Source organism: Anser cygnoides, chromosome 1 (genome assembly GCF_040182565.1).
Source record: "Anser cygnoides isolate HZ-2024a breed goose chromosome 1, Taihu_goose_T2T_genome, whole genome shotgun sequence".
In the NCBI taxonomy this organism is placed as follows: Eukaryota; Metazoa; Chordata; class Aves; order Anseriformes; family Anatidae; genus Anser; species Anser cygnoides.
In genome coordinates, this window is record NC_089873.1 from 61,361,088 (window position 1) to 61,381,145 (window position 20,058).

The 20,058-nt window shown below is 37.0% G+C and overlaps 1 protein-coding gene across 4 annotated transcripts in view; it reads right to left on the minus strand.

Moving 5' to 3' along the window:
- Nucleotides 1-1,872: 1,872 nt before the first annotated feature.
- The window catches only part of TRIM24 (tripartite motif containing 24), a 60,126-nt gene continuing 41,940 nt past the window's right edge, over nucleotides 1,873-20,058 (minus strand). For 3 of the 4 annotated variants that reach the window (XM_066997860.1, XM_066997857.1, XM_013173121.3), the window contains 11 exons: nucleotides 17,933-18,198; nucleotides 17,175-17,339; nucleotides 15,460-15,639; nucleotides 13,504-13,639; nucleotides 12,545-12,617; nucleotides 10,996-11,164; nucleotides 10,103-10,416; nucleotides 7,110-7,242; nucleotides 5,627-5,701; nucleotides 4,155-4,304; nucleotides 1,873-3,071 (listed from right to left, as the gene is read on the minus strand). In XM_066997860.1, coding sequence (XP_066853961.1) covers nucleotides 2,862-3,071; nucleotides 4,155-4,304; nucleotides 5,627-5,701; nucleotides 7,110-7,242; nucleotides 10,103-10,416; nucleotides 10,996-11,164; nucleotides 12,545-12,617; nucleotides 13,504-13,639; nucleotides 15,460-15,639; nucleotides 17,175-17,339; nucleotides 17,933-18,198 — 1,871 coding nt within the window. In that variant the 3' untranslated portion in view covers nucleotides 1,873-2,861. The remainder of the gene's footprint in view (nucleotides 3,072-4,154; nucleotides 4,305-5,626; nucleotides 5,702-7,109; nucleotides 7,243-10,102; nucleotides 10,417-10,995; nucleotides 11,165-12,544; nucleotides 12,618-13,503; nucleotides 13,640-15,459; nucleotides 15,640-17,174; nucleotides 17,340-17,932; nucleotides 18,199-20,058) is intronic. The other variant, XM_066997859.1, reaches the window with a different exon arrangement.

The following is a 20,058-nucleotide window of genomic DNA, read 5'->3' on the forward strand; positions in this document are numbered from 1 at the left end:
ATCATCTGAATTGACGTAGTTAATTTTAACATCTCAAACGTCATTGCATGGGCAATTTCTGAAGGTTCCTGGGGTGGCATTTGAGATCACAAGACAAAAGTTGAGTCTGATTTTTCCAGTGGGTTATTTAAACAGAGGCATGTTCGAACAGTTTACTGAAAGAATTTTCTTGTACTCACGCCCCCTCACCCACATGCCTGACGGTAGCACACAGATGAGGTTCTTAGGAGGGAGATGGCAAGCACGGCTTACCACAACTTTAAGTTCCTTGAAGACCGACCTAATGGCTTTCTGTACCAAAGCATCTGTGTCCTGACAGCAGCTGTGGCAGGCTGGCACAGAGCTAGCCTGACCCATCTCACTTCAGATGGCATGCCAGTGAAGCACACAAATCACATGCTCATCTGGACATTCAAATCTAACAGTGATGGTCTGAATGGCCAGCTGCCACAGCTCCCCAGTTAATGCAAGAGTAAGGCAGCAGCCTGGCTGACTTCTCAGGCAACTATCACCTGCATTGCTTACGCAGCCTCTTCCTCCAAGCTAGTAAGGAACCAAGAACAATTTCAGCTACTATGTTAGAGCATGCCTTTTTTTTTGTTTGTTTTTAAATATTTTTTCTTATGAAAACACACCTGAAGCTTGATGAAAAAGGGAAGTAGACTGATGTAAGGTAATTCCTTATCTTCTTTCCCACCTCCAGCTCAGGAGGATTTTTTTTATTTTTTTTTCATCGTCTCTATTTTGAACTATACTGCTGCAAAGTCTGAATGAAAACCAGACTATGGAAGAGTCTTACACCCCACGCGCACTCCTCAACAAAACAGAGCATGAGGTTGTGGGTTGGTTGGGTTTTTGTGTTTTGGTGGTTTTTTTTGGAATAAACTATTTTTAATTTGTTCAAGTGTTGGCTGCATGATTTCAAAGTTTTCTGTTTTGATGTGAAAAATCAGAAGCAGAGGGAGAAGCAAGTGGACTGCAAGTACATCAACACTTATCTCCCCAGTATTTTCCACTGAAAGATCAAGCTGTGTATGAAGCTGTGTAAGTGTCTAATTTCACCGCTAACTGTGCTAAGCCTAATAAATATGTGCTTGCAACTTAAGGGCCAGAGAAACACTTGTCAGCATCCTCTGGAAGCACACTTAATTTGGTGACAGGGTATCTAGGACGGTTAGGCAGTGCTAGCTTTAAAACTTTACGTAGCAATGGCAGCACCTCATGTTTCTTAACTTCGTGCTCCTGCAGTATGCACTGATCACGCCTGTTTTGTTAGAATGGTCTCCATAACCTTCAGGCAATAAAGCTTTCCACAAAAACAAACAAAAAAAAAGAATGGTTACTCTAGGCAGCTTAAAACCATATCATCCTGGAATTTCAAAAACTATGGTGACTGTGAAAGGCTGACTGAGTGTTCTTCTGAACTACCTATTACATTTAATACGCAGGGCCACTCTAGGGCAAAGGCAGGTGGTACCTGGTGAAAGGCAAAAAAAAAAGGCCTTGTTCCAAGCGCATATGTACACAGCAGTAAAACACAAGCAGCATTTGTGTCTATGCTTGTCAGTGATCTATCCACAGCACCGTTATCTGTGCTACATAGCAAGTAAAAAGCAGGCTTGTGTACACGCACATCCTCATAATACCATCTGAAACATTCTGGAACCATCAGAGCTCAATTAATCCAAGAGAGTGCTTGTTCTCCCTAAAACTCAGTTTTCATTTAAGATGACATAAATGACGAATATAAATCAGTAGCTGGAGTAGCCATAGACAAGTACTTCACTAAATCTGAAGTTGCTGAGGGCAGAAACGACTATCTATGTTGTGGTCAGCATCTCTGGAAAGTAGACAGAACAACAACAACAAAAGTTTGTCCTCATCTGATAATTTTAACAAGGACAGATGAAGGGTCAAAGAACAGGACATTTTTTTTTAAAAACTCTTCCTCCTCTTGTGTACTTCCAAGAGAATAACAATGCTGGCTGTATGCTCACAACAATATTTAGAAATTTGGAAAAACAACAAGACCTTGTGGACAGAAAGAATATTTCCCTCCCTCCCTCCCCCAAACATACCCAAAGATTGACTGGTAGTTGCAAGCAAACATTTTTTCCTCGAGGCTTTGCCTTTGACTCCATTAAACAGAAACACATCAAACTTATGAGACACTTGTTAAACAACATAGTACAGAAATACCATTATTTCTTGCTGGTGCTGAGAAAAGTGGTACAAAAGCACTGTATCCTTTGCTTCCTCTATTAAAAACTCTCAAATTCCTTTTTTTTTCTTTTCTTTTTTCTTTTTTTTTTTTAAAGTTTTTTAATACACTCTCCCTTACATTTTAAAATTGCCAATAATGTCTTTGGGAGTAACTACACTTTCATTGTACCAGTCAGTACTGTAGGACAACAATATTACACCACCTGTTTTCATGGCTTGTGTTAAATACAGTACAAAAATCAAGTTATGGCCAGCCACATGCCTTTGGTAAAATTAAATGTCCAGTGAGATCACATTTTCTTCAAACTCAGAAAGCCATTCAGTTGAATCTATGTAATGTTTTAAAATTTAGTTCTATACAAACTTATTTTCTTCCTCAAAGAAAAGTTAAACAGCTGTCATTCCACACAAATCACAATTTCTGTGCTGTTCCAGAAGTATGATGAAAGTTTGGAACTTCAGAGAAGCTTTCCACATGCCTTGGATCTCCATTAGATTTGTGTTTCAGACAAGGGGTAGGAAGTCTAGTAAATATCCACAAACCTACAGGTCAAAGCAGTCATGACTTTTCCCCTTTTTACAATTGACTGATAAATATTCTTAGTTTTTAAAAAACGTTCCATATTCACACATGCGTCTCATTTAAGCAACTGACGGTCTTCTCCTTTGAGGCGTTTTTTCCGGGGCTGTACAAAGTCATCATCTGAGTCATCATTAAGTTCTGTGTTCTCTCTTTCACTCTGGCAGTTAGGCTGTACAGGGAACTTTCTCTCAGGATACAGGCTCGTTAGAAGTTCTTCAAAGTATGCTTCAAGTTTCATGCCAGCATCAGCCACTTCTGAATCAGGCTGTTGGGTGAATTAACAACATCAATACATCATGAAATAGCTTTATACCTAAAAGACTTAATGTGATTTAAGTGCTCTCATAAGTTACAAAAATCAAACAGCAGTAAGAACAGCACCAAGAATAGCATCTTGGGAACACATGGTACCCAACAGCACAAGCCTGCAAAACAGAGGGAGAGGGCAGACCTTTTGGTCCACACCCCCACTGACCTTTTTCTCTGATGGATTATCACAGAAGCTAACTGCAAAAGCCATGGGTTGTGAAAGCTGTATAAAAAGATTCTACAACCTGTTACATTCTGACTGTTATAAAAAAAAGTTGGGTTATGCTCTGAAATATATAGGTATGCCTCAAGGGTATTAAAGTGTTTTGGAATAACCGCATGAAATGCTTTAGTTTGTCTAGCTTACAGACCTATCTTTAAATTATGGTGAAAATATTACTAGAATGGATAATGACTGAGTCTCAGAAGACTAGATCTGAAGTCATTCATAGCTACCATGGCTGACCAGCTTCTTGAAGTAGAAGTCACCATGGCAGGTGATTCCCAGCTACTGAAGATGTCTGGATGAGAACCCAACTGAAGCCACTTAGAGAAACCCTATTCTCACTGATAATTCTGTCCCCTTTCGTGGTTCACTCAGTACTTGCAACCCTTTTTCAACATGTATTACTCCCTTACATGCAGTGAAGGACAACAACAGTCTATCAACATTTAACTAGAAGTCATAAGGGTGAGTATAGACCTTCTAGAAGGAAAACCCCGCTGAATTTAAGATTTGATGCACTCAAGATTAAACCAAGTTTTTAGTCAAATCCTCACCATTAACCTCTGTAATGAGCAATGATTCTGCTCCTTATCTGTTGTCCTGCCATTCAGTTAGAGTGTTTGTTTTAAGCTTCCTTCCTTCTACAAAAAGATCTCTACTGTGTACTCATCTAACACCAACAGTTTCAAATGCAATTTATGTTTTCGCTAGGGTCTTATCATCAACCTATGTTTAAATAAGTTCTACCCCAACTAGAGTCTTCCTGAAAATGTCTAAGCCTACAAAAGTAGATGAGATATCTACTTTTCTAACCTCATTAAATTCAGCACAGTTTTGGAAAATCAGTCTGAAGTCAGCCACAAAATCTTCTGGCTTTGTGTAGAATGAACTGGTCACTTGAAGTCTTTTCTTGATGGTTGACAAGTCCATAGGCTTTTTGATTATTTTGTAGTAATCAGGAACCTAAACAGAGAATTATTTATTTTAATTATTTATTGAACAATATGTTCATTGAATATTGTTGTATAAACCTTTACATCTGAGGGAGATGGGAAGATTTAGTCTCATCTTTTGAAGTACAATTCTAAGATATATACACATTTTACACATATACAGACAGTTTCTGGACTAACGGTGACACATGCTACCTTTGCTAGCTAAAATACACTCTTCCCAATACCTATTTTAAAAGAAAAGCAAAATAAACAAACAATTGCATTGATTACATGCAATAAAACAAATGATGTTGACATTGCCTTTGTATGTCAAGTGAACCATCTATTAAATTTCACTCTCAAGACTACCTTATAACAACTTCGGCAACACACTCAGAGGCAGTACATGTATTGCTTAAAGCGAATTTTGGTCATGAAATATGTCCTTGAAAATTGCGGCAAGTTACAGAGATCAATGATTTTGGCATCTCAGTTGTAGTTTCTTATTTAAATGGAATAAGAAGGATACATAGGGGCATTATTACTTATTGATGCATTATTTTCCCACTGACATGTCTTGAGGAACGTAGAAGAGGCACTGTTCATCTGATCATGTTGGTAGCTCTTCTGCATATCCTGGACTACAATTTGTAAAAGCACACAAGTAACTTGCTGTCATCCTTCCACTGTTTGATGCACGCACCCAAGTTTTCTCTAGCATTTTAAACTAAAATTTCCAGCTAATAGTGAGAAATTCAATTTCACAGAATGGCTGAGGTTGGAAGGGAAGATCATCTAGTCCAACCCCCTTGCTGAGCAGGATCACCTATAGCACATTGCACAGGATGGCATCCAGGCGGGTTTTGAATATCTCCAGAGAAGACTCCACAACTTCTCTTGGCAACCTGTTCCAGTGCTCTGCCACCCTCACAGTAAAGAAGTGCCCTCTCACAGTCAGCCACAAATTTTCATATTAGTACTATGCAGCACTCCAATCTTCAAAAATCAGGTAATTTTTTAAAAATGAAATATGTATCCCAATTCTTTTTTTTTTTTTTTTTTTTAGTGACATCACTTGGCATTGTAAAAACAGCAGACAGTGTCAGAATTTACTTTTCATGTCTATTTTTGGAGTACTTTTTGAAGTAAAGTTAGCTCTTGGGGACTCATACTAGTGACTCCCCTTACAACCCAGTGTTTTGTCGTTCAACTGCCCTTCAGACAGTTTTAGTAGAACTAAAAATGTTCAATACACTCAATGTGCAACAAACTTGACTTCTGATAAGGAGCATAACAATACCATTACAACCACTTCCATTATGATGGAAATGAAAGAAGTGAGGTACATACCGTGGGAGGAACTGGATCTTGAAAAGCAAGACTCATTTCATGACAGTAGAGGTATAGCAGCAACCTTTCACACTTCTGTATCAAGAAAAATATATACCCAAGTAAAAAAACTACATGATTTGTCCTAAAATAATGAACTACAGAAAACACCAAACAAATTCTCAGTACTCTTCCCAGCCCCTAAGCAGAAAAGTGAGCACAGAAACTGTATTAGGAAGCAAGCCTGTCATAACTAATGGTCTGCAGCATTCATTCTCTGCAATGCATACATCCTATCATTATTAATTCTCAAATGCATGCTATGAAGCCTGATGTAGTTACTAACAGTGTTATTCAGCATTTGCTGAGTCCAGCAAACATTCCACAGAATAAAAATAGCACATGTGGCTCTTAGCTTTATATAAATATTCAGAGACATAACTAATTTTTTTTTTTCCTGATCTGGGCATAACTGCTCTGTAACTGCAAAGCCTATAGTGCCTTTTGTTAGCAGTGGGAAAAAAAATCTATTCCTTGTGTACCCAAGTATATTAAACTGGATCTTGAGCTTGGAAAGAGATTCAGAAAATAGTTTTCTGTGACTTTATGCTTGCTGATCCTTCATTGGAATATTTACAAGACTTATAACTTACATTTAAAGCAAAATATGAACACAGCTAGTCTTTTTCCTTTCAGACTGCAAAGGCAAACAATGGCCCTACCTGTAGACTAAGCTCCCAAATACAATATTCGTCTCAGTATATTTACACAGGTTGCCAACAGGAACCAAGTAAAACACTGCTGCAGTTTCCAATAGACCTCAAAATTGCTTAAAGATAAGTTTTTAATAAAGCAACAAATAGATAAGAAAAAAATTTAAAAGACACACCAACAAAAATCAAAAACAAGAAAAAGAAAACAAGAATCCAAAAGATTCTGGCAAGCAGTTCAACTGTCTGCTCAGAGGCACAAGTTGTTTTTGTTTAACTCTGAGGTTTAAGGCAAAACCAAAAGATGGTGGTTTGTTTGGTTTTTGTTTGTTTGTCTTCAACACTTTTCCACCAGAGTATTAAGAGTTTCAAACTGATAGAAGTTATTCCCAAATACTTGTGTTAATCTGTGCATCTTTGCTAGGAAAGAACCAACATACCTTTTTTAAAAGGATGGTAATAAAGTGCTTTAAAGACAAAAATCATTAGTTGATAAAGTCAATCTATGCTAAACCTGGAAAATACAAAGAAAAAATTGCTCAAGGCAAGGTCACTGTGCATTAGGTCGCTGTTACAAACAGCGCTCAATAATTCCTAGAATGCAGTCCCAGTTCAGAGTGTCAGACCACAGGCACTTCTCAGACTTTCAGAATGTGCTGTTCAGCATGTTTACATGAAGGCTGCTAAGATCTCAGAGCTTATTTAAGAAGTTATTTCTCTGTTTTAAAATCACTTTATTTTTTTTTTAATGTATACATTTCATAGTACAAAAAAGCAGCAAGACTCATCCTTACCCTACGGTCTATTGGCGCCAAACCCACAGTATCTTCCAGTTTTCTTTTTTCAGGGCTGTGAGTGGGTTTATCACAATCATATTCAACTTCTGGCTTGGACAAATCCCGACAGAACGTACAAATCCACTCCCCGCTAAGACAAGACAGACAGAAACAAGACAGACAGATACATTAGCATCACTCTTGATAAAAGTAGCACACTCTTGATAAAAGACTTTCTACATATTTCTGGATAAGTTCTTCATTTGTGGGCTGTTTTTTTTCCCCACTTTGTGTCTTGTTTTGTTGCGTTCTTTGTTGTTTTGTTTTTTAAAACTAGAAAAAACAGATAAGGACTGCTGGCAAAAACATTATTAGAACTTTTTTCCTTTTTAATGGCACCGGGTATCATTAATGGTATCACAATAGGGGCATGGTTTGTCGTAAGACTAATGGTGTCTACTTTCATTACTGCTAAAACTTTTCACTCCTTTGAAAAGTTTCACAAAAGTTCACAAAACTTTGACCTCCTAGAATTCAACCAAAGCATTAAGAGTTGTACTTCGTAACTACAGAGAGACTGAAGAATTCATTTATAGATAAATGACGTTGGCCAAACAGAAGGAAAAGTGTTAGTGTTATATAGCAAGAACCAGGTTTTCTCTCTACAAGCTTGATCTACCATGTATCCAGATTACCCTAGACAAAATTTTTTTTGGAAAACTGGATATTCTTCAATCCCTAAATAAACTTTCAGCTATTTCTGATTTTATCAATTACAGTCTAAGAATACCCAATAGATGTAATTGACAGCATAAGAACAAGACAAAACTAGTTCTGGAAGGTGACTCTGTTCACTGACTCTCTCATACAATTTGTGATCATCTCTTACGTTTCAGAAAACCTGTGATGAGTCTATGCTTTTAATATAGTTCTCTAGAATAAAGTCTTGTGGAGAACTTGCACTCTTACAGATAACCACAAGAGGGCTGAATTGTACTTTACATAGTAGACAACTCAGTAATAACCATTTACGGGACCTAACTGTGAGTACTTACTCAGAGACCCTATAAGTCCTATAAGATCTATAAGATCCTATAAGATCCTATAAGATCTTTGCAAATGGAAAACAGTTTCTTCAGAACCTTTCAGTTCATTTTGATAGTAAGGCAGAAGACTTCCAATATTTAAAAAAAAAAAAAAGTCTTACTAGTACTTATTTAGAATAATACAAAGACTTCCACCATCTGCTAGCTTTAGTATACGGAAATGAATAATGGCATTTCCCTTCAAAGAGACTTTGGCCTTCTCCCCTCTTAGCTTAGCGGATTTATTTACATGATATTTTCACCTCTGTACCTGGACCAGCATAAAAGAAATGATGTGACAGATATACAAAAATAGATACAGGTCATCACCTAAAGATCTTATAATACAGGAAACACATGGAAGATGGAGAGAAGGCACATTCAAATATCCAAGAATCAGGAAGAGTGGGATGGGTTGGTGCAAAGGGAAAAAAAATGCAGTGACCTTGTGAATCTATACGGGAAAGTGTTCTATCCACCTGAAGCAAGAACAAAAGGCAATCACAAGTAGACTGAGACTGCTGACATGACGAGGGAATTTTTTGTGTTTGAAGGAACTAATCCTAAGAGACCATAGTTTGTGAAATAGACCATTATAGTTGCAAAAAAAGCCATGAAGATGAAAAGAAAAATCTGAAGCCAGGAGGAAACTTATTTTAAAATGTGGTTCTGAAGTCCAGGAACCTAGTGCACTTGTATCAGTATGCACCTTTACAACACCAAACACTTTTCAGAAAAGTTGTTTTTGGCTTCCTTGCTCCCCAGACATCATCATCTCAGTTCCCATAGAATGATCCAGTGAAAATGAGAACTCCTGAAGACCTATGTCTGAAGGTTTCATTTTAATATAAACAAAGTCTTGTGAGTTTGAAATTTTCTGCTGCCTCAAGGATTTTTTTCCTCCCTTCAGACAGGCACAAATATTAGTTGAAGTGCTTACTGTAACTTGCTGGATTTTGCTTATGGTACAAAGCTGTAATTTAATATCATTTTATTTAAAGAAAAAGCCCTATGAATCTGAAGTTTCAAAAGGTAAAAAACATTTTTAAAATGTAGAAACATTTTTAAAGAATAGATATTCTTGCAGAAATATGCTTATTCAGAGAAGCACATAAACAGAGATGATAGATATACAAAACTAAGTTTTTATTCAAATGTTTCATTCCAGAAAACTATGTTGATATTTAATAAAAAAGCCTAATATTTACATAAAAGCATTAAATGATGAGCATGTTATGACAGATGTTTTATCCTTTAATACTAATACGCTTATTGCATAGCATTTCTAAGTTGGAACATCACAAAATGCCATTTGTCTTATCAAAGAGACTAATTCCAGAAGCAAACGCCAGTAATGCTTTTAACAGCCTATTTAAGACTGAATTTTGAAACCCAAAGAGTTGAGTAGTACTTTTGCATAATCCTCTTAAGAAAGTCTACTATTTGTTTCAACACAGAATGCGATCTTACTAGATATCAAGCACTACAACCCATGCTTGGCATATAGCCATATTTAGCATTAGTAAATATATTTAATACTGTATTAAATTAGATTTTTCTTTAGGTATTTCATTATTATTAAATAAATGTAAACCTTTTTCTGTTGCCCTTAAAAAACTTAGACTAGTAATTCTGTGGCCTAATTTTAAGGCCTCAGCTAATAATAATAGATGCCCTAGATGTAAGTGATCTTCCTTAATTGCCAAATAATTGAAGAGTTTTATTACAGATTTTGCAGCCACAGAAAGGTTAAACTGAAGTTTCAATGCAAATTCCAATTTTCACCAATTAATAAAACTGCAGACTTCAAGACTTCAAAGATGACAAAGACTCCTTTGAGGTTCAAACTTCTTGTAGTAGGTTTCACAATACAAAGCTCCTGTCTTTTAATGCAAGTTTAGATGGAATTAAAGGGGTCATAGTTACCTTGGAAAGCTCATCAGCGAAGGGACATGACAAGAAAGATGGAACACTTTGGGACATTTCTCACAACAAAGGAGCTCCCCTCCATTTTGACATACTGCACACCAGTCTTCATTGGGGTCATCCTCTTTTCTGCCCTCCCCAGCGTGTGAGGGGCCTATCCATCCCGACTTCCCAGTGGTTGTATTCTCCAGCAGTATCCCTGGTTGATCATCTGTGCTGTCTGGTGCATCTGTTCTTATGACAGCTTCATCAGAAGTGGAATTATGATTGCCATCTAACAGCAATGAAGTAAGTATGCTTCTTGAAAAGGTGGTCTGTAAGAAGAAGTAAAAGAAGCTTTATTATGCTACTGATATGATTTTATATGTCCCTAATGAGTAAACTGAACAGAATAACACATTTATATGTAGGCAACCATACAACTTGTAACGTCCACGAAAGAATTATCATGTCATAGCAACAGGCACTTAAACACAATAAATTAGCTATGAGAGGCTATTTCTGGCATTTTAAACATTGCTCCGGCAATAAAACTAAAAATAAAACTGATCTTCGATACCCCAAAAGCATCAAAGCAACGCTATTTATGTGTATTACTTCACTATTAGAAACACTTCTTAGCACCACATGAAAATTTGATGTTTGTAAGCTATTTCCTGCTTTCCCAGGTTTTCAACAGATAAAAGCAGTCTGATCACACCAGTTAACTGAATTGGTAGAAGAAATAGTTTGATTCTGAGTTTCACTTCTTCATTTTATGTTGATACTTTCAGCTTTGCAGTTTTCCCCCGAATAAAAAAGTCCCCAACAGAATATTTGTAAATTATTTTATTCCCCAGAAACACAAAATACCCTCCCCAAAGGCAAAAGAGAGAGATCTTTATTAATATTACATTCCGGGGCCGGGATTCCTCCTCTGTTTCTTGCTTCACTATAACAATTGGGAAATCAAAGTTCTCATTTGGTGCACTTGACTCTTGTTTAATTCTGATCGGCTCCAACATAACAACTGGGACTTTGTGTGTAGAATCAGCTCCCAGTGGCCGGCTAGAAGAGCCAGAACTGTAAGTGACAAAAAAAAGGCAAAAAGAGAAATTTAATGTCAGAACTGTACATCTTTGGTACACCGATTCTTTCTGAGACTTCAGAATGCTGATCCATTTTGTCTCTTTGAATCCTGAGCACTGCAGTATTACTTCCATAGAATACAACATTCAAGTTTATTTCTTTTAATATATTTTGAAAAGGCATTAAAAAAATGGAAATACAATAATAGCTTGGTTTCAGAAGTACAGAATTACTCATGGTTTTACTTCCCGTTAGTAGAAGGTTTGCAAATAATCTCAGTTTCTTTTAGGTCAAATGCACAAAAGCACTTCCACTGAACATCACCCCACTTTGGAAGAGATGCAGTTATATCTTGGGGGAAAGTCAATGTGAGCTGACCATTGTAAACCACACAAGCAAATAAGCTAGATAAACCACATATATTTACATTTGCTTGGAAGAATTTCCTACAACCTCATAGCTCTAGAAAAACTAGAGCCCTACTTTTAGAACTAGATTCTATTTTCATTCATGTGCCTACTCATAATAGAAACAGAATAACCAAACTCAAATATACCATCTTATTGATTTTTACTATATAACAATAATTTTATGTCAAAAAAAAATCAAGGAACAGCAGATAGAAACATTTTTTAATGCAAGTAAAGGACTTTCGTGAAAAACGTTTAAATAGTTTATATTTGTATGTTGTGAGTCCTACAAAATATTTACTATGTAAATGGAATAAAGCATAAGGTATCATATATTAAAAAAGCATCCATCTTTCCAGTTCAAGTAGAATCAACGTCATTTGATTTTTTCTCTGCATAAAAATTTAATCTCACGTCAGATGTATGCCCTAATTTATTGGAACACATTAATGGATCTGCTCTCTTCAAACAATACTGTGTAAACCTATTTGTTCATTAATATTCCATCACTAAGGGATACAAACATTTTTGCAGACTCTCAGTACATATCTAGACCTCACTTAACTAACTGTGCTGTGCCAGAAAATTCTTAATAACCCTTTTTATAACATCAATTTCATAAATCTGAAGACTTTTATAGTTCCACAAGGACCTTCAATATGCAACTTTTTACCTTTAGCTGATTTTTCTGAATTTAAAACACGCCTTATAACTAGCATTCTTTTAATAAAGCCAACCGAGCCATCATTTACAGAGTTAATATGTTTTTAGATGTATTTTAGTAAATTACAAATGTATTAATACTTTTAGACAGCAAAGGTTGTTTTAATAACTATCAGATCTGATCTTTTTAGCAGAGAAGGCTAGGCAGATTAACTTCTATATTCATTACTGACAGAAGAGACTGAAGCATGTTCTACAGAGGTGGAAGTCACACTTTTCTTCTCTCCTACTACTTCCTTACCTCTCTCTGCTCCCAACGCTGGAGGCACTGGGTGAACGAATTGGAGGGTGTATGTTTGTCACACTCACGCCTCCTAGGACAGAAGAATCAGATTAGAACATAATACATACCTATGCCAAGCCTGATATGTCACTTGGAGAAGTACACAGGTTTTTGGTCAAATTTCTCCTGCCTTGTTATTTAACCCATATCTCAGTACATAATCATGAGAGGATGAGAAGAAAATAATAGAGTAAAGGATAGGACTAAAAAGGGGCCCACTGCATGTGAACAGGCTGATAATTCAGTACTTTTGCCTGGCTGATTCCTATACTGGATCACTGCAATTTCTTTAATCTTACCTTACTAAATTCTATTTTTAACTACTAGTTATGTGATCTGCTAAAACACATTAAGCCATATTAGATGTAAGTAGGGTGAGGTCTCAGGACAGGGTGGGAGAGAAGAGCAAGGCAGATATGAGAGAGACACCCCCACTCCACCAAGGGTCTAGGGACCAGATAGCCAAAGAATTGTGAAGAGCATTTTCCCTAAGCATTGATCCTGACAAACAGTAGCAGGCTGTTTGTACTGTCTCTGTTCACGTGGGCGTCTGAATGCATTGTCCTGTCTGAGCTGATCTGTCCGAGCACATGAATGCCATGTGAGTGCATGAACATTGAGTGAGAACGTATTGGGAACTCATGCTCTCATACCCAAGAGTGACAGTTTTCTGTGGATACAGCTGCATTTGCAATTTGCTAGGATCTACTATGTTTTTAAGATCTGGCCACTTAACTTTGTTCACAATGCTAAAACACTGTCTCAACTTTACCTCCTACTAGGCTTTCTACAACTTTGCTTCACTTTCCTATTTCTCGCTGTTAATAGAAATAACTTATTCTGCTAGTGTTACCATTGCCACTTTATATTCTTCAATTATGCCACTTAAATAGGAAATTGCACCACAGTCTAATTACCTGAGAGGCCTGGTGATGGTACTGATGAATTTGGTGACTGCACAGTTCTGTTTGAGGGGGGTTTTGCCTGGCTCTGCTCTGCAGTGCCATCCTTCCTTGCCACAGTATCCAGTGTGATGTTTCCTGAACAATCGATCTAAAAGGCAGAAAAGAGAGGGGAAGCAGTTAGTTTTGGGAGAGGGGGAACATAGAACCAAAAAAAAATATCATTCCTCCGCCATAGAGTTATTTTTGGGCTGAAGACCAAAATGCACTTCACCTAGCTTTAGTCACCAAAAGCGTGATGTGATTGCTTTAAAACTGATCATCTTGCTTTCACTGAAAAGGGGAATGGCCAAATCCTGACAGTGATCCATAACATTATTTTAAGCTGAGATGATTCTGGAAGTGCCATTTTTTCCTCCATCAGCTACAGAGAAGACTTTCATCAGACAGGTAGCTTTCATATACTGAAGAAAGAGGATATGATTTTTTTTTTTTAATCTTCACACCCTCTTTCAATATGCTCACATTCTATACTCTAAAAACAACAATAAGCGATACACAAACTACTCACTAATCCATTGAGATTCTTCCAGTCCTGTTCAACACTAAAGGACACTCTGAGAACACATTTGCCCTGCATACTTTCTGGGCTGGGGCCACACATATTCACTAAAAACAGCAAGTTAACAGTTGCTCTTTCTAGCCATGGCTCAAGCCAGATTAACTGAACCTGGTCCAATATTATTACTCTAGCTTTCTGTACAAACTAAACATTCTGGTTTGATAAAGAGAAATGACATTTTGAAACGCTAGCTTTTGTGTGTTTCTTTTTTAATACACAAGATCATGCTTGATCGGAAATTAGGTCACCTTGGTTTCAGTTTTCTCAGTTATCCAGACACATCACAAATCCACAGGTAGCAACTGCATTGACCATTGAAATAAATTTGTTTATAAGCTAGACTTCTCAGAAGTGGATGCAGAAGCTTCTGCTAAGTCTACATATGTACAGTGATTTGGGCAATATATCTTCAGTAGCATAAACATAACCATATACAAGTTGAAAAGTTCACAATGATACTGTGAACAAAATGTAGAAATGCCTTACAGATCCATACTTTTGTTATTGTGTTCTGTAGTTCATCTTTTTACTCTGACAGACACTGAGATATCAGTTCACTCTGTTTAAAAAATAGAACATTTTTATCTAAGAGTTTATTGGGGAGAACAAAAGAGAGGGGAGAAATAGAGTAACAGCAAGTTATGACTAGAAAAACATGACGTTTCAGATATCTAAAACCTTAGACCATAAAAATAGGCTCAGAAGTTTTTGAAAGAAGAAAAATCAACTGAATAGAGATCAATAGCTGTAATGCAGACCTCTAACAAATATGACCAATCAGAAGAAAAATGAAAGAAATTTAGAAGTTTTAGGAAAGACAATCTGATGATGCTTCCTCTACCACCTGCTCACCTTAATGTTAGAGGATATATGAAGAAAGGTACCATCAAAAAGAAGAGACAACAAATATTTGATTATGCCAACACTTAATACCCAATACAGCGCTTTCAATTAGTTAGAAATATATTAAAAATTCATAAGTTTACCAGAAATACCGTCAGCAGTCAGTAACTGGTAAATGAAACCTAAGTCAACTCATTTTTGTTAGTATAAATACAAGAGGGGAAGGGTGGAGGGAGGTGCAAGAGGCAGCAACCAAATAAACAAATCCAATCACAATTACAACCCGGAATGCTATTTTTCTTAGTAGTCCTACTGGCTGTTTCCCCAGAACAGTCCTGAATACTGCCAGCAGTGCATAGGCAATCCTGCATTGTTGTTTCCTGGAACCGTCTCATTATGACAAGCAGAAGAAGAATTTTAAAACTAAAAGGATTTCTACTTTTTACAAACATTAAAACTGACTTCAAAATAGCACCCATAAAACATTGCTCATATGGTACACTTACATCAGGAAGAGATGGCAGATTGTAGGAGCTACCCACTGGAGAACTCAAGTCTATCACAGGAGCACCATATGTCTTCCCATCACACCCCGCAGCACTAGTGATTGTGGGACTGGATGGAGTAGATGTTATGTTGCTTGCAGTTGAAGTGGCAGTTGAAGTTTGTCCATTACCAACCTGCCACTAAAAAGAAAAGACGATGATCCACAGATATCCACAATTCAGCTCCCCTCACCCCCAGTACATACAGTACACATCCTGGTTCTAACTCACCAGCTAAACAAGCAGCTTAGCCCAGTAAACTGAATTCAAATTTAACATCCTGATTTACTCTGAAGTTATCTAATTTCAGCGACCAATCTTACAAGACAAGGAAAGATGACAAGTAGTTGAAAACTATGAATAGAAGAAATAATGTGAATTCTTAACACTGAGATACAGCTTTGAATTTAAGTATCTATTAATATTTCATGCTGCATTGACAGTATTGTGGGAGGAATGTAACAGTTTTAGTGAAATAAAAGCATTACAGGTAATAGGCTGAATGCACAACTGCTCCAGTACTTTTATTAAGTAAATAGCTATACTGTCACTTGGACACCATTAAGTGTTTGATGCTGTGCTTCCCTTAACAACTTAAAACGATTAAGAAATTGAAATGCTGTATGTATCTCCACCTATCTATACATTTAACAATATGATATAAAGTGTACAGACTAAATCTCATTGTCAGGTAGACATACGCAGTTTTCAATGACTTTAATGGAATTTCATGGCAACTGCAGGCAATATTTGATTCTGCTCAACTCCTTTCTAGTCAGTCATTCTATTCACTGGTTTCCAGTTCAAGAAAGACATTACTAGATAATGAAAATACTTGAAAGAAAGGCTTGCAGACAGGCCATTCTTCTTACAGATGCTCACAACAGAACGGATTTAGTTTGTTATTACAGGTTCTCTTAGATATTGTGCAGCTTTCTTCAATTCTGTTCAAATTAGTTCTCTGACATCATAAGCACTGCAATCATGAATGTTATTACTCTACTTCTCAGGTCACAAACCAGAGTCTTCCTTGCTTGTCTCTGGCAACATGATCCTCTCTTTCCTTCAAAATACCTAACAACACGTGTTAATAGTTTTTTTTTAATGAAGATTTGGCTTGCTGAACAGACAGAAAATTTCTGAAGTACTTGCTCCTGCCCCAGTTCAACTGCTGATCAGCTAGGTATCAATCACTCTTACTCAGCAGAGGCCCCACACCCACACCTTTCTATTCCTCAACTGTAAGAGTCCAGATTTGGTATAATTTGGAGAATGGCTGCAGCTATGACTTTTTAGTCAAGCTTTTACCTGGTTTCTAGTAAAGTTGTTACCATTACACTAAATATTGGGGTTTACCATTCTGTTTATTCATTAATTGTCATATATAGACCATGTCCTCGTTAAGTTTTGCAAAAATGGCCAGAGATCACAGTAATAGCAGACAGAATGAAACACCTATGTATCACACATAATGGCTCACTTCCGTAGCAGTTTAGAACTGTCAGAATGAAAGAAACTTGACAGTTCTCATTAAGAAAACCGTGGGTATCTTGTCACAGAGAAGAAAGCAGTCTCTGTTCCAACTGAATAACACTCTTGAAACATAATACAAAAGTAAGATGATATAAAGCACATTTCATGTTTTATTTTTACACAGCATGTGAAAGAAACTCTACCTGTTTTATAGCTTGCTGTGCCAAGAATGCCATCTGCAATGGGTTGAGCTTTATTGCTTGCCTTGGTAGGTTCTGATTTGGGGGAAATCTCATCTGTTGTGCAGGAGGAGCTGAACCATTGGACTTAGGGCTATGATTCTGAAAATGAATCAAGCGCGGAGGTGCCTGCACAAAGAAAAATTCTGTAAGTTAAGTGATATCAATTCAATGTTCCAGAAATTGTTAATGCCCTTCACTTTTGAAGCACTTACATTAAATGCAAACAGAGTATCATCCCATTTATCTGAATGATCACACAACACATTGAAAATTAAAAACAAAACCCAGTATACCGTTTTGAATCATTCTGACATAATAAATGCAGATATGTCACAAGAGCTAGTAAGAACATTCCAATTTTGAAAGTTATATGGGAGAACCACAGTTCCATGCAAACTGTGTGTGTGAATGACACATTCACTTCATAATTATTTGACAAAACATAGACTACGTAGCTCAGCGCTACATATGGTTGGATACCATATGATACTATTTTCTCAACAGTAATAGGCTGAGCATTACCACACATTCTGCCAGACAAGTTTAAAATGGCCATTCAATGCTCAGTAAAGAATGTGTTCCCTAGCCAATTCACGTAGCCATCAGCTAAACATGAAGCTATCTGAAATTCTTTATCTAGATCTAATTTCTTTATTTACTTTCTCCTTCTTTAGCAACATGCAAAAAAAGAATCTTCTCTAGAAATAGTCATATCTTACCTGATGAGAAGCAGGAGGCTGCTGCATAGCTCCAGGCATTCTTGGATTTGGTAAACCTACTGGACCTGCTCTGCGCTGAGCTTGCTGCCTCTGAGCCATAACCTGTTGCTGCATGTGCTGGAGTCGGAGCTGAGCCAAGTTTATTTGCGTTGGGAACTTAGACAGCTGGTTTGAAGGTAAGTTGCCTGCTGGCTGCAAATTTGTTTCCATCACAGGGCTCTTGGGCATATGTGGTGCTGTTTCTTTATCTTCAATTACCAGAGAACCTGGTTTAAAAAATAAAATAAAAAGAATACTAAAATATTGCAGTTAGAAATACTATTTTTCACAAATATTTCTTTTTATACCATAAGGCCATCACTCATTATTGTAACATAAAGGATGGGTAAACATTAGATAAAGGACTCCATTTATGTTGTCTCCAGGCAAAAACATGGCTGTATTTTATAATGCAGAAAAAGGAGATACTAGCAAACTGCCTTGTACTGCAACCTCCTCTGTGATGTAGATTCCCCTAGAAAAGTGTTCTGGCATCTCCAGAAGAACAAGGGAACAGTTTCTCTGGGAGAGGAGAGAACACCCTGATCTCATCAAAAATTTAACTGTGTTATCATACTTATAGGTTTGTGATTTATTTTTTCTGCCTTGGATTCAGCATAATGGAATATTCAAATGGTATTCAGTTCCTGATACTCAGTCCCAATTCCTGGATGTGATGGGCAACTCCAGGAAATGTTTCCTCCCTCTATTGATTTATAGGAAAACTTGAGTAGACAGGTAACTTTTAGACACTAATGCTAGGTGAGAGATTTTATCTGAAGAAATACACAGTCCAATTATATGAAGCTCTCATGTAAAACTCTGGCTACCATATCCAAGAAAGATGAATTCCAACTAGAACAGATGTTGATTTAGACTCAAGGGACTAGTATGCTGTTTTTAAAAGAAAAGAAAAAGAAAGATAATTTGTTTAAAACAGAGCAAGGTAGGGAAAGCTATAGTCCAAGACTGAAAGTTAAAAAATTCCAATGATCTGTGAAGGGCTGCACACAACAGCTTTTCAGTACAAGAGGGGGATAAACACTTCAAGTTCCCTTATCTCTCAGAGATTTAGTACCTCTTCCTAGAAGAGTTCACCTCCTGAGGTGGGCATACCACATGACAGTCTGACAATCCCTGTCGTGGCAGAAATGAACATCACACTACCATGTCTCTCCCTTATCTGTAAGTCTCTGTGGATCCTGTGCAGTCTGACCTGACTCAATTTTGAGTAAATTATCCAAAGGAAGAGGAAATGCAATGTGCATTTTATATTCCTCTTTTTCATCCCAAGAGCTGAGAAGCTATGCAAGAAGTATCCTTTTAGTTCCCTAGCTAGACACATAAGGGAAAGAGCTGTGCATAGACACAGAGGGAGTCTAGGCCAGCCAACATACTGTAGCGCAAAGCAGGACAGAATACTAATAGTCCTACTATTTTTCTTATTGACACCTAGTAATTTGGGTGTTGCATACATTTTAATTACGCTTCTACCATGTCAGTCATTAACAAATATATTAGATATATTAAACAAAATGAAAAACCCTACCAACCTATTATTGCCTAATAGCCCTTACTAAGCCTATAACAAGTCTAGGCAATTTCCCATAAAACAAGCAGAGAAAAATGCTGATGAATAAAACTGTTTCCCATATATTTCTTTGCATGAAGGAAAATAGATAAATTTTACTTTCTTTCTCTAGAAAAGGGATTACTTTGACAAAGAATGGTATCAACTGTACTACAGTCAACCATCACCAAACCCATATCACATTGTTATTCCATTCTCTCCAAATCTAATTCTGGAAAGGCTTTTGAAGATGTAATTAACACCTGTTGTGTAAAGCTACTTAACCCAAAGTTACCATAGGAGAATGATTCCCTTCCATTTTTCTAGAAAACTAGGGGTCATGTACAATCTGTGGAATTAAAACACTTTAAACACTGTATTTTCTTAAATACACTCTGAAATCCATAAGCAAGCTATCCCATTAGTGTACAGATGCTATCACCCTGTCAGTAACGTGCAGCCTGACTAAAACACAAGTCTTTCCAGAGCAATTTGTTTCTTTGACTCTATCCCAGTC